General features: G+C 41.7%; 1 protein-coding gene across 1 annotated transcript in view; it reads right to left on the bottom strand.

The window, feature by feature from the left end:
- si:ch211-246m6.5 (von Willebrand factor D and EGF domain-containing protein) overlaps positions 1-11,421 on the bottom strand; it is a 222,272-nt gene extending 210,851 nt beyond the window's left edge. The window contains exon 1 of the mRNA XM_067987197.1: positions 11,217-11,421. Within this exon, the coding sequence (XP_067843298.1) occupies positions 11,217-11,316 (100 nt within the window). The 5' untranslated portion in view covers positions 11,317-11,421. The remainder of the gene's footprint in view (positions 1-11,216) is intronic.
- Between the last annotated feature and the right edge of the window lie 4,316 nt (positions 11,422-15,737).

The raw sequence follows: 15,737 nt of genomic DNA, 5'->3' as shown, positions 1-15,737 counted from the left end.
CAGATCATAACCTCTCGCTGCGTAAAAAGGTTTCTCATGTCGCCTTTGGTTCTTTTGCCAATCACTTGAAATCTGTGTCCTCTGGTTCTCGACCCTTCCGCCAATGGGAACAGTTTCTCTATCTAGACCCCTCATGATTTTGAGCACCTCTATCAAATCGCCTCTCAAACTTCTCTGCTCTAAGGAGAACAACCCCAGCTTCTCCAGTCTATTCACATAACTGCAGTCCCTCATCCCTGGAAACATTCTAGTAAATCTTTTCTTTACCCTCTCTAAGGCTTTCACCTCCTTCCTAAAGTGTGGTGCCCAGAATTGGACACAATACTCCAGTTGTGGCCAAACCAATGTTTTATAGAGGTTCACCACAACCTCCTTGCTTTTGTACTCTTATGCCACTTGGTGTTGTAAAATTGTTTACAACTATTTATAAAGACCAGGATCCCATATGCTTTTTTAACCGATTTCTCAACCTGCCCTGCCACCTTCAACAACCTGTGCACATATACCCCCAGGTCTCACGGTTCCTGAACTCCCTTTAGAATCGTATCCTTTAATTTATATTGCATCTTCCCGTTCTTCCTACCAAAATGTATCACTTCGAACTTCTCTGCATTAAATTTCATCTGCCACATGTCCGGTCATTCCACCAGCCTGTCTATGTCCTCTTGAAGTCTATCACTATCCTCCTCAACGTTCCCTACACTTCCAAGTTTTGTGTCATCTGCAAATTTTGAAATTGTGCCCTGTACACCCAAGTTCAAGCCTTTAATATATATCAAGAAAGGCAGTGATGCTAATACCAACCACTGGGGAACACCACTGTATACCTTCCTCAAGTCCGAAAAACAACCGGTCACCACTATTCTGTTTCCTGTCACTTAGCCGATTTCGTATCCATGCTGCCACTGCCACTTTTATTCCATGGGCTTCAACTCTGCTGACAAGCCTATTCTGTGGCACTTTATCAAATGCCTTTTTAAAGTCCATACACACATCAACCCTCTCAGTTACCTCATCAAAAAACTCGATCAAGTTAGTTAAACACGATTTGCCTTCAACAAATCTGTGCTGGCTTTCCTTAATTAATCCACACTTGTCCAAGTGACTGTTAATTTTGTCCTGGATTATCATTTCTAAAAGCTTCCCCACCACCGAGGTTAAACCGACTGGCCTGTAGTTGTTGGGTTTATCCTTACATCCTTTTTTAAATAAGTGGTAACATTTGTGATTCTCCAGTTCTCTCACACCACCCGCATATCTAAGGAGGATTGGAAGATTATAGCCAGTACCTCCGTAATTTCCACCCTTACTTCCCTCAGCAACCTAGGATGCATCCCAATAACCTGCTCATCGATGCTCAGTTCGGGTTCCGCCAGAACCACTCGGCTTCAGACCTCATTACAGCCTTGGTCCAAACATAGACAAAAGAGCTGAATTCCAGAGGTGAGGTGAGAGAGACTGCTCTTGACGTCAAGGCAGCATTTGACCGAGTGTGGCACCAAGGAGCCTAGTAAAATTGAAGTCAATGAGAATCAGGAGGAAAATTCTCCAGTGGCTGGAATCATACCGAGCACAAAGGAAGATGGTAGTGGTTGTTGGAGGCCAATCACCTCAGCCCCAGGACATTGCTGCAGGAGTTCCTCAATGCAGTGTCCTAGGCCCAATCATCTTCAGCTGCTTCATCAATGACCTTCCCTTCATCATAAGGTCAGAAATGGGGATGTTCACTGATGATTGCACAACGTTCAGTTCCATTCACAATGCCGCAAATAATGAAGCAGTCCGTGCCCGCATGCAGCAAGACCTGGACAACATCCAGGCTTGGGCTGATAAGTTGCAAGTAACATTCGCGCCAGAAAAGTGCCAGGCAATGACCATCTCCAACAAGAGAGTCTAACCACCTCCCCTTGACATTCAACAGCATTACCAGTGCTGAATCCCCCACCATCAACATCCTCGGGGTCACCAATGACCAGAAATTTAACTGGACCAGCCACATAAATACTGTGGCTACAAGAACAGGTCAGAGGCTGGGTATTCTGTGGCGAGTGACTCACCTCCTGACACCCCAAAGCCTTTCCACCATCTACAAGGCACAAGTCAGGAGTGTGATGGAATACACCCACTTGCCTGAATGAGTGCAGCTCCAACAACACTCAAGAAGCTCAACACCATCCAGGACAAAGCAGCCCGCTTGATTGGCACCCCATCCATCACCCTAAACATTCACTCCATCACCGGCGCACAGTGGCTGCAGTGTGTACCATCTACAGGATGCACTGCAGCAACTCGCCGAGGCTTCTTCGACAGCACCGCCCAAACCCACGACCTCTACCACCTAGAAGGACAAGAGCAGCAGGCACATAGTAACACCACCACCTGCACATTCCCCTCCAAGTCACACACCATCCTGACTTGGAAATATATTGCCATTCCTTCATCGTCGCTGGGTCAAAACCCTGGAACTCCCTTCCTAACAGAACCTTCACCACACAGACTGCAGCGGTTCAAGGTGGCGGCTCACCACTACTTTCTCAAGGGCAATTAGGGATGGGCAATAAATGCTGGCCTTGCCAGCGATGCCCACATCCCATGAACGAATAAAAAAGTATGAAAGGACTTGTATTTGTATAGCATCCCAAGGTGTTTTACAACCAACAAATTACTTCTCAAGTGTATTTATTGATGATATGTAGGCAAACACAGCAGTTAGTTTGAACTCAGCAAGGTCCCATAAACAAAAATTGAAACGAATGATCAATCAGATTTTGGTGGCGTTGGTTGAAAAAAAAGACACCGAAAACACACCTTGCTCATCTTCAAGAGAGTGCCATGGATTTGTTTCATGTCCATCTGGACCAAACAGACAGGGTCTTGATTTAATCTGAACGATAGCACCAACGACAATACAGCACTCCCTCAGTATTGCACAGATGTGCCAGCCTACATCATGTGCTCAAGTCTAATAAGGCATGAACCTAACAATCTTGCAAGAAAGATACTAACTGAGCCAAGCTGACACTATCTATATATCTTTTTATAATGTTCTATATATCTTAGGTTATTCTCTTGTAATTAAGCATTTAAACAAGGATTTTTAGTGTGATTCAATATGTAGTTTCACCACAGTTATGAACACTAAAAGACAATCTTTACCAAAGACTTTTCTTATAGATCTTGAAAGCTTCACTTACCTGAGATACTGAACTTTCAGAACTCTGGCTACCACTTTGAACAATAAATCATGCTTGGCCAATGATCAATGCAAGGCTTGTGGGAAATATGATGTCAGTTGAGAAAAGTGAACTTAGAACCAAGGGAAAGTAGTTCAAAGCTATAAAAAAGGTATAACAGGAAGAACAAGAGAAATACAACTGAGTTGCTGCTTAATGAGGTCTGATCAAATTATAGCTTCCAGCCTAATCGTTAAATACTCTAAATTACTGAGCACTGGCTTAGCTTTATTGAGAATTTTTTTAAGAGAAAAGGTTTAGTCATGAAATATATTTTAGACATATTGGCCCCAATTTAATGGGGAAGGCGATGAGGGTGCGGGGGAGCCTGTAATCGGGCGAAGAACCCGGCAAGGCCAGGGACGTGGAGGCACTGTTGATCTTAATGGCAGGGCCTCAAACATATTGTAGCTCTGCCTCCTGCCCGCAGCCAGCCATATGGGCAGCCTGGCTGGCAGGCAGGCGGGAAACACAAGCGGCAGGAGGCCACAACTGGGGTTCCTTGGGGACGGTCCCCAGCATTGGGAAGGAAGCTCCGGTTGGCAATCGGGAATGGGGGTGGGGGGGGGTAGGTAGGCAATCGGGTGGGATGGGGGGATAGTGAGGGAGGTTGGTGGAGAGGCTGGAGTTCAGGGTTGGGCGAGGCCGAAGGCTTCCTTAAGGGGGGCGCACTCCTGCACCTCCTTGCCCACAAGGAATGCTAAAAGAGCCACCAGCAGTCCCTGTCTCAGTTCAACTTCCAGGAATCACACAGCTTCGGCCCTCACTTTCTGTTAAATTTAAGTTGCGGTGCTGATGTCATCAGGCCACGACTTTGCAATGTTAATTAGGCCCCCGCCTGCCTTTTGCGAGAGCCTCGTCCATGGCCTGATTCCTGCACTTTAAAAGTTAAAATGGCGGGGGGGGGTGGGGGGGAATGGAGTCGGGTTGCCTGATCCTGAAATTTTAACTGCCCCCAACCCTCTCCCACCAGTCAGTATAGGAAGGTTGGTATGGGTCAGTGTTTTAATGCAGATTTTCCTTTTGTTTTCTTGTATGAGTTGGTATAAGAAAAGGGTGCAGGCAAAGTTTGATTTAAAAAAAAACTACTGGCCCAAGGGTAGAAGGTACTTTGATGATCAAAGTCGTATTTGAGCAACTAGCCCCTCTTCAATTCATCCATTCTATTTGTCCTGTCATCTTGGTTCCAGGGATGAGGGACTTCGGTTATGTGGATAGACCAGAGAAGCTGGGGTTGCTCTCCTTAGAGCAGAGAATGTTAAGAGGAGATTTGATAGAAGTGTTCAAAATCATGAAGGGTTCAGATAACGTAAATAAAGAGAAACTGTTCCCATTGGCGGAAGGGTCGAGAACCAGAAGACACAGATTTGAGGTGATTGGCAAAAGAACCAAAGGTGACATGAGGAAAAACTTTATGCAGCGAGTGGTTATGATCTGGAATGCATTGCCTGAAAGAGTGGTGGAAGCAGATTCAATCGTGGCTTTCAAAAAGGAATTGGATAAATAGTTGAAGGGAAAAAATCTGCAGGGCTACGGGGAAAGAGCAGAGGAATGGGACTAACCAGATTGCTCTTACAAAGAGCCAGCATGGGCTCAACGGGCCGAATGACCTCCTTCTGTGCCGTAACCAGTCTATGAGTCACATCTTAATAATACACAACAATATTTTGTACTGCCACTCATATCAAAGTTAGAAATAGGGAAGCCAAGGAAGCAACCAGTTCCTCAGACAAGGTTTTGAAAACCTCAGCATCTGTCATCAGGGCCATTAGCTGTTCTAGGGTCGAGCTTTTAAAATCTTCTTTCTTGTCTTGTGATACTTAAATTTCTTGCACCAGATCACTATATTAACTTTTGACATTTTTTAGGGAATATATTAATATATGCTTCAACATAATTTTAGCCTTAAAATTATCTCTCTCAAGTTTAGAAAATACTCAGAAATAAGCTACGACAAAGCATTGAAGCAGTTTGTTTGGGCTGGGTCTAATTTAGCTGATTGACTTGCTAAAGATTTGAGTTCCAGTGGTTTTTCTGAAAATAATGATGCTCACCAGCTCAGCCTTATCCACCATCTTGCAACATATAGTTACACCCTTCTAAAGAGGTTTGATATGTGGGTTGGGCCAGATATTGGAAACAGATCTATCTTCCATCAATTCTTGAATCTGTCAGAGGACTATGCAGTTTTGAACCCAGCTTGGACTTGTATCACTGGTGAGAGAGAGGTACACTTCCCTGTCCTTTCGGTTATTTATTCTTTATTTACCAGAGAATTTTTTTTTATATCAATTTGTTCGAGATGTGGGCAACACTGGCATTTACTGCCCATCCCTACTAGTTCCCCAGAGAACGAGCTGGTGGTAGAGGTTGATACAACTGAGCAACTTGCTAGGCCACTAGAAAGGGCAGTTAAGAGTCAACCATGCTGGTGTGGGACTAGAGTCACTTTAGGCCAGACTGGGTAAGGGTGGCAGGTCTCCTTCCCTAAAGAACATTAGTGAACCAGTAGGGTTTTTACAACAATCAGACAGCCTCATGGTCATTTTCACTGATATTTTATGGCTATTTTTAATTCATTTCCAGATTTTTCAAACTGAATTCAAATTCTTAAAACTGCTATGGGCAATTTTTTTTTTAATTGCAAAACATGATCCAGTGCAACGCACGCTGCATGCGCCAAATGAGGCCGGCGGCAGGACCACGACAAACTGGTCCACCAGTCTCATTAGGAAAGTACAAGCGAGCTCCGGGCACCATTCACGGCCCCAGAGGCACCTTACCAGTCGCGGGGGGCAGCAAGATCAGCCGGCTTGGACACCGGACAAGGACCTCAGGAGAGTGGGGCAATCAGGAGGGAGACAAGCGGTGACCAACAGCTGCCGCAGTGTTAATGTGGAGCCAGGAGGAACGCTCCCACTCCAAATTACCTTTCGAATGGCAGCTTCCAGTGGTCTCTTTAAGGACCGCTGATTTGACTGCTGAGCACCTGCATGACACATGCTGGGATCATCTGCAGTCGAATTTTACAAAGGGGCCTGAAACAGGAGTTAGCCCCCTGCCCCGATTTGCATATACAATTGTCTAATGCCAGTTTCAGGTGCGCACCCTGGACGCCGAGAGAGGAGCCCGAACCAATATGGCGCAGAATGAGCACATCTGTGCACCATACTGGACCCTTGGGCACCCATTTAACACCTGTAAAACAGGCACAGCACGATCCGATTTCTAGGCCATGTTCTCTGAATTTTTGGTCCAGGCCTCTGAATTACTAGTCCAGTAACATAACCACTACACTACTGTACCCCTATTTTTTCATGTGCGCTCCCAGTTGGCAAGGCCTTGCGCTGGAGGCTCAAAATCAGAAAACCCTATAATGTGTTAGGGCACACATTTATAGACTCGCATGTACTTAGACTACAAGATTCTTCCAGTTACCTACACTTCATATCAGAAGATATCCTTGTGATTTTTCTTTAAATAGTGGGCACTCTGGATGACTTTCCTCGCCTTAATCCAAGGACACTGAGGGCAACTGTTGCACTACAACTGCTATTCTGGCTGAGGTCAGCAAAATCAGCACAGAGCAGGAATCAAGCCTGGTCTGAATAGTTCAGCAATGGATCAAGCAATGCATTTAGCAAGTTAATCACTGGGGAAAACATTTCACCGATCCTTATTAACAGGATACTGTGTAATATCCAATATGATTTATTGTTAATCAGATAATAATAGGATGTTGTTCTTGTACCCAAGCATTTGATCCATAATACCTCACATCAATAAACACTTCCTCAAATTTAGTGAACAATATATTTTCTTATCCAATTCTAAAACACAATTTCCAAGTTCGATTTCCAGCTGTTATCAGCAATCCATTGAGATTTCAAATTAAATGATCGCAATCCACATTATTTAGGTAACTGTGCAAAGTTCATCTTTGATCAAATTCAATATATATAAACCTTCAATCTAGCAAACAAAAGTGGGTATTTTAACTGTAGCTAAATTTTAGCTAGTTCACACAAGTCTTCAGCATAGCCAACAGTTTAAGTATAATGTAATATTGATGGAAGTGCAGAACAGAGTTCAGATGGAAATGCCACAAAATCTAAACTGGGACACTCTTTACCTGTTTAATTAGAGTCTTATCCTCAGGGATATTTGTGAGGATATGGATGGAGGACTCATCTTGCTCATTCTTCTTCTAAGAGTGTTATTATTCAGAACATTTTTTCTAATCTTCTCTCCCTCCTTCAAATGAACCTGGGCTATATTCCTATAACCTTTTTCAACCTGCATCACAGGATCTCATATTTCCTATGGAATGGCAAACAACTACACATCAGATTCAAACTACTGCAGTGTCCAATTGATCATGGCAGAGTTCCCCAGTTCACGTGCTGGTTTGGGGTGCCAGCTTCATTCAGTATATAATCAGACTTCAGTCTCTGATTTACATCCATGGATGGTGGGGGGGGGGGGGGGGCGCTGAGTGGAACAGTTGGTCTCTTCTCCTTTGCCCACTTCCTGATCTTTATAGCAGATACCAAGATGCCATACCTTTCTCCTTGGTAAAGTCTCACCAATGGTGGGCACTATAATGCACTTCTGGCCTTGGTATCCTCTCCAGCTGATGACCAAAATCCTTTCTCCTGTACTTCTAGCCAACTTGGCAGCTGCTAATCGGAATCCCTTCTCCTCCCAATCCTAGTTTCTCCCCTCCTCTTGTAGATCTTCTCCATCCTACTCTCACAGTTAACTTACCTTCCCTGCAGCATCTGACATGGTCCACCATACCTTCCTCTCCCAACACCTCTCCTCCCGTGTCCAGCTCAATGGAACTATCCAATAAAGGCAGAGCATTTCCAACAATGGATTCTCTGCAGCATCACCTCCGGATTTCCCCAAGGATTCATCCTTTGCCCCCTCCTCTTCTTGATATATATGCTGCCATTTAGCGACTTTATCTGCAGAAAGGAGTCAGTTTCTGCACGTACGCTGACAACATCGAGCTCCACCTCTCGATGCCTCAGCCACCTCTGTCGTCAGATTGCTTCTCCAAATCCAGTCTTGGATGAGACAGAATTTCCTCCAGTCGAGCATTGGGAAGACCAAAGCCACTGAATTTGACCCCTTCCACTAGCTCCGTACCTTTGTGTCACCAATTCCACCCCCCCAGCCGGTCACTATCTCAGGCTGAACCCGGAATGTTCGCAATCTCGACATCTTATTCAACCCAGAGCTGAGCTTTTGACCCCAAATCCTCTCCATCACTTCAACCTCTACAACATTGCTCACCTCTGCCTCAGCCCATCTGCTACTGAAACTTTCATCCATGCCTTTATTATCTTCACACTCAACTATTCCAATGCTCTCTTGGCTGGCCTCCAACCCTCCTTCACCTCATTCAAAATTCTGCTGCCTGTATCCTATCCCTCATACACATCACCCCTGTCCTTCTTGACCTACATTTGGTCCCAGTCCCCCAACGGTACAAATTTAAAATTCTAATCCCTGTGTTTAAATCTCTTCATGGCCTCTACCCTATCTCTGTAACCTCCTGCAGCCTTATAAACTCCCCTCTGAACTCTTTATTCCTCTAACTCTGGCCTCTTTGTGCATCCTCCCCCTCCCTTCACCCCACAATGGGTGGTTATGCCTTCAGTGACCTAGGCCTATGCTCTGGAAGTCCTTCCCTGAACACCTTCGCCTTTCAACCTCTATCTCCTCCATTAAGACCTTCTTTAAAACTCATCTTTTTGACCAAGCTTTTCATCACTCCTCCTAATATCTTCTTCTTTAGTCTAGCAATCAATTTTTTTGGTTATGCCTCGGTGAAGCATCTTGGGATTTTTTTTTCTATGCTAAAGGCACTATGCAAATACAAGCTGTTGCTGTTGTTGGTTTCTCAGTCCACTGTTTTTGTCTGATTTTAATTCATGAAGTTGTATGTGCTCCTCTGGAACTTTTTGGAACCAAAGTTTGGGTCACAACATTGTTTTGGTGTCCCAAACTGAATGAAGAAATTCACTGACGTAGGCTATATCCAATAATGTAAACTTTCTTTGGTCCTGGGGGTAGGTGGAGATCTCCTGGGACATCAAAGTTCTCTGCCTACTGATAACATTATAAACTCCTAAGGGTTGTTATACTATAATAAATTGATCTGTCCAGATTTACTACTAGAAGATTCAAGCTCTGATCTTTCTGACACAATCTCTGTCCTCATGCTGTTACTTTTTCTTTGCTAAATGCCACTGCTATCTTTTTCAGCTGTCACTGATGTTCTTCCTAACTCCACTGAGGCTCTCTTTCCTAAGGCCACTCCTGCTCACTATTCCAACCCAAGTCATATGCAATCAAAAAATAAAATGAAAAACTAACAGCATCTATCAAAGGGTATCTGAGAAATTCTGATGGACCTTTTTCCTCCAACAGCTATAAGTGAACAACTTCTATTGCTTCCCAAGTTTAACAAATCACAAAAATCAAACTACCTCAGCTCTCAGCTTTTTTGATTGCACATGCATTAGATTATGGTATTCTATGCCTCAGAAGATACATAAATGTGTACTGCTAAAACATGCAATAGAACTATACAGCTGTAGTGTACGTAAATAACTCAAAAGAAAGTTGAAAAACAATTTTAAAAGTACATGGAGTACTGTGTCAACAGATAGCTTGATCAATATGAATATATCTTGCCCATTTTTAAGATGCATGTAGTTGAGCAAAATCATACGTTTTCATTTGGCTTTCTTCTTATGACAAGAAGTATACATGCTTTATGCGGTCCAGATGTGTATATCAACAAATGTGTCAAGTCTAGCAGTGAATTATCATAAATATCTATCTACCAATGGCACTTGCTACATATCAAAGTCACTGGTGAGTTATGATCAACTTCATGACTGGGGATATTTTCTGTAGTTTGTTGATGGCTGTAACACCTTCTGTAGTATAAACTGAAGAACAACCTTAAAAACAAATTCCAGTTTCTGTAACAAATGTGGACATATAAAATTGTAAAAAAAAATCCACAATTCCTAGCCTTGAATAAAATGCTTTGTCCCAACTGAGCCCAGAGAGGGTAAATGTATGTCAAGCTTTAAAGTTTGATCAAAAATTTACTGCAATATATGGGTTAAACACCTCTTTCAACTGATTGGGTAGTAGTTTCATTTTAAAAAAAAAAGTTTTAAGAAAGCAATAAGTAATTGACCCCGTGTTTAAAGTAAACGATAGGAATTAAACAAAGCCACTGAAAATTCAGTTGAAGACTTTTGGATGGATGGCTTTGATTTTATAATATTGACAACACTGTCAATACCATAAAATAAACTGGCGCCTGATTAATATTACACCTGGTCCACACCTACAGAAGCACGCTGACTTTGTTTTGGTTCAGTCTAATGTTGCAATCTGGGGAAATGCATAGCATTTCTTCTCAGATCATTCTTCTAAGATTACAAATGCATATACATAGTCCCTCTTAAACAAAAAAAAACAGCTGACAATGCGCCTCTACCAAGAGCATTGCAAAATCCAGCACCTTTCATTGTAAGGAGCGCTTTTGATCTAATACCCGCACCCTCTTCACCGCAGTTTGTGTCTTTTCAACTTTTTTTCGCCCTCCCGTTGTCTGGAAGTTGCGCCGGCGACCTCCCAAGGTTTCGGCACAACAAAAGACAGCCATAAAACTGCCTCCAACGTCCTCACAGGGAAATCTTGCCACTGACATACTGTATGTATATTTCCTTTTCGATTAAAGTAAAACAGCAGAATGCAGCTGCCAACTCTTATAATGCAGTAATTAAACATTTTGAGATCCAATATCAACACAATATTTTTTGACAAACGCATTAACCATTCTTCACGTTTTTACGCAAACTAATTTGTGTGCAAAAATATTGTTAAAAACACTTATGCAAAAGTTGTATTAAAAAGGCACATTCACCTTTAAAAAAAACTTCATCTTACCAAACTGTGCAAAAGATATACACACGTTGAGCAGAAAAAGCCCAAAGAGGTGATAGTGACCAGATAATGCTCGCAGAAGAAAAGGGGACAGGAGATCCATAGTGAATTCAGCGTTTCATTTGCGCCACGATATTCCGCATGAACCGCTGAGTCCTTGTCGTTTCCAAGCAGGGTCCCATGAAAAAAAAAGCTGCGGAAAGTCAGAGAGCGCAGTCAGTCGGCGCCATGCAATCCCGGGCTGGTGTCACATCGCAATAATCCTGCAGAGGGCTCACAACATTCCCACATTAGCATTTCCGAGACAGGAAAAACGTGCTCGTGTGTCCAGCCCATAGAGATCTTCAGTAACAGATTATGGTGAAAAAGCACACCTCACTGTATAAAATGCAAAGGACGGCACCACGTGAACATTTCACCACTTTTATTGATTAGATAGGTCTCATTCTGTTAATTATTTTAACTTAGATATAAGATGAGAAGCGTCCGAGTCAAATGCAGTATCATTCATTGTCCAATTATCTTACTGCAAATTTTGCCTGCTATCACCTCTATAGAGAGGACCATATTTTCCTTCTTTCCAGTTATTTCCAACTACTATCAAAATGATGAAAAAGCACAATTTTGAATCATGCAATTTCATTAACTAATTTAATTACTGATAATGGAAAAAAAACGCCAATTACCCACTTGTAATAATGATACTGAGTTCAGTGACAGGGCCCCTGCAAGTCAAGCAAAGTGCTTTGTCCTGGATCTTCAAGTGCTGTTGTGGCAGCAGCCATCCGAGGGAATGGTTTTGATGAGCCTTGTAGATGGTGGAGAGGCTTTGAGGGATCAGGATATGTGTCACTAATGAGTCTTTAATCAATATAAATAACACAAAGTTTGATAATCCAGCTATGATGTGCACAATATTTATATGAAATGGCTGAGTGACCACACAGAGTGTGTTTTACCCATGATGTCCAGTCTCACACCAATGTGGTAGACTCAAAACTGCCCTCTGAAGCATCATAGCAATTGACTCAGTTGTATCAAACCGCTTGCAGCATTTCAAGAAGGCTGCCCACTACCACTTTCTCAAGGCAACTAAGGTTGCCGGCCTTGAGATGCTCACATCCCAAAAATTAATAAAAAGAAATTAATTTTTAAAATGTACTTGTGAACTACATTATTGAGAAAGAATAGAACCTTTTTAGTGCAGGAGGAAGGACCCCCAAACAGGGTACAGAGCCACAAGCATGGGAATATAAAGAAAGACTTGAGATACTGGACTATTTTCCACTGGAGCAAGGAGGACGAAAAAGAGATTTAAATTGAGGTTTGTCAAATCATGAAGTTTTGATAGGGTGAATATAGAAAACTATTTCCTCTAGTTGGGGGTCAATGACAAGGGAATAATCAATCTAAAATTGTCACTAAGAGAAGAGAGAGTAGAAGACATTTTTTAAGGCAGATTGTTGTTAGAATAGAGTTGAGGCAAAAACCATTCCATCTTTTGAAGGAATTGATGAACATTTACAGTAGAGGAAGATACAAAACAATGGGATTAGTTTTGGATTACGCTAGTAAAAAGTCAGCACAGACACTATGGGCTGAGTGGCTTCCTTATGTGCTGCAATTTTCTATAATTCTAAACTTCTACTTTGATTTGTCCAATGTTACATCAACATGTCCATACATGCTGATGGTGCAGAAGTATAAAGTAGTGCATGTAATCACAGTGCAATCCAAATTGATAAGTGTGATCATATATTCATAACATCTAATCTGTTCTCTTCACAGAGTAAGGAGAACCCAGTGCCCTATGAGGCACATATGAAGAGTACCACTGCCACAATCACAATTATCCATACTTGACACAGTCATCAACAAAAATACATACAACTCAGAAGATCTAGTGAGATTGTGGAGGAAACAGGAGAAGCACAGAGCACTTTTGAGGAAGGGGTGGTAGTGCTGGGGGTTGATGAAGGGCTTTCAGTTGCAGGGTAGTAGCCCAGTGTTTTGTTCGCTTCTCCTGAAATGTCTAAGGACACGGATCTAAAAGTGACCACTTTCTAACTCAGAATGTTGGAACACACAATCTGTGTTGACAGTCAATTCCCTCCACACATATGGCAATGAGAGGCAATATAGATCGGTTAGATAGATATGGATTTGCAGTGGCAACCTCAGTAATACAGACCTTATATGCAATAGGAACAACTCTCAAGAATGCTCCCACTGCTGCTATGGAGACTTTCGGATTCAAATTTCAAGAAGGAACCATGGCTGATTTCAGCTTGCTTGTAGAATGGTTGCAGGCAGCCAAGCAGGAGGGATTGAGAGATCTCATTGATGCTCAGTGTGCTGTGCTCACAATTATCAGTGGCCCTTGTGAAAAGATGTCCTCCAGTAGTGTCATGCATAGAATATCACAGTAGCAGCTAAGTGGCATTTACATTAGCAGCAATTTGCATTGTCTTGGCATGTTTTTATAGAGACATTAATAAAGAAATTGCATAAAGGCTGCAAGTTGCTGAGATTGGATCCTTTCTGCATTCACTTTAGTACTAGTTTGAACCTAATCCCTCTGATTACAGATTTAAATAAAGGCTGTCGATTGCTGATTATCAGGTGACAGGGTGCACTAATCACAGAACATTCTTAAAGCAACATTACCAGTATGTTGGCCATTACAGTCTGTGCCACCATGTAGTTCTGCACAAGTGACAGTCCAAAAGCAAAATGGCTACATTCACCATTGCACTGCTGCAGATACATCAGGATAGGTTGCAAATACAGGTTGCAGATCTTCTGTCTACCATGTAGCTGGCCAGTTGTGGTAGAACAGAAAGCATCAGCTGTCAAAAAGTAAAGCTAATAGGACGTATACAGGACTCTGCAACATACATATGGTTAAGCCAAAGAGATAAAGCAAATAGAATGCCTTTGATTGTAAATTTGTCCAATAGAATGTAATAGCAATTGCAGAGCAAACTGGGAAATTAGCTCGTCTTGTTCCAATTTCTGTGCCTGCAATGGCCCGTCTGGTGCTGGTGGCTGCTGTGCACCATCATTCTTCTGCTTTTCCATAATTTGTAGCATTGCTTTAGCATTCCAACCATAGTTTTGCCCATATGCTTCATTGTAGCAGTTCTCTGGTGGGGTGCAAGGGCTGTGCAGATTCTGTTATCAGCCATGAGTAGATTGTCTATATATAAGGATCATTAAAACCAAGGTGATTCTACTGATCTCCATCATAATGTCCTGTCTTATTTTTCAGACGGTGGATTGGTAAAGACTGAATTTGCCTCTAATAACTTCAAAATCCCTGCCATTTTCCTACCTGTATGTGCATTAAATCTGTGATGCCAGTAAATGCATTGCATGCTGTATGTGCTGTGCTGATGCCACACATCTGTGAATTAGCAATTTTCACCAATTTACCCTTATCACCCATCTATCTCTATAATGCTACAGGTAGATGGTTATTACTAAATGTACAGTTGCATATTTTTCACTACAAGCAATTTCAAAAATAATTTGAAAAGAACCCTAACAATGAAATTACCCAAGAGTAAAAATGTACCTCAACTTTACAGTAATTGTTGCCCTACCTGTAGTTGTATCAACAGAAAACCTAAGGTGACACAGAACTTTAATGAGCACCATTGGAACAAAAAAAATTAACAAAATGAAGTGATTACTACATATTTTGGACAAAGAACAGGTTGCATTTGGAAGGATCAAATATCTACCACTTCAACTGTAGACACAGCGAGCATTCCAGAATCATTAAACATGTAAAGGAAGGTACATTTTATAAAATGGGAGTCTGTCACAGTGTGTGATAATGTTTTACTTTCCTTTTGTAGAACTATTTAAGAGACAAGTCTATATATTTATATCAATTTTTTCAACTAGGGTAATTTAGGATCATCTCACATGTTACTTATTTATCAATTTACTTTTTTTGTTTGATAAACGTGAACAAATTCATCAATGACACCAACAATTATATTTTAGAGTTATCAATAATGGGTTATAAAGGGTAGTCAGACAGAAGTCAGATCTCACCCTGATCTTAATTATATTAAGTTGTTTTATTGCTAATTAGAAATGAGATATAATTAAAATTACAAGTTATCAAAGGAGAAAGGATATGGAATAAAGATAATGACTAATATGCTTTGCTAGCATGGAATACGGCCGAGAAAACAATGTAACGGTCTTTTTTAAGTCTGTTTAAAGAATCAGTTTTCAAAGTCACTATCACTCAGCAATTCAGAACCAGTAGCAAAACAAAAGAATTTAAATTGGATTAGAAGCTACAATCATTCTTTTTCTTTCTCTTATTAATTTCTTACTTTAGCCTTTCTGCAATTCTCTTCCTTCCACTTTTCTGATTTGTATACAGAAAGTGTTACTTCGTGTTTTTTTTTCTTTTTTTTACCCCAACACTCTTTCTCTCATTCTATTCACTACCTGCTCAATATCTTCACTAGTTCATAGAAATTTGCTTCTTGCCACTGAGCC

Source organism: Heptranchias perlo, chromosome 7, assembly GCF_035084215.1.
Source record: "Heptranchias perlo isolate sHepPer1 chromosome 7, sHepPer1.hap1, whole genome shotgun sequence".
Lineage (NCBI taxonomy): Eukaryota > Metazoa > Chordata > Chondrichthyes > Hexanchiformes > Hexanchidae > Heptranchias > Heptranchias perlo.
The sequence above is the reverse complement of the archived record's forward strand: the minus strand, read 5'-3'. Positions and strand labels throughout refer to the sequence as shown.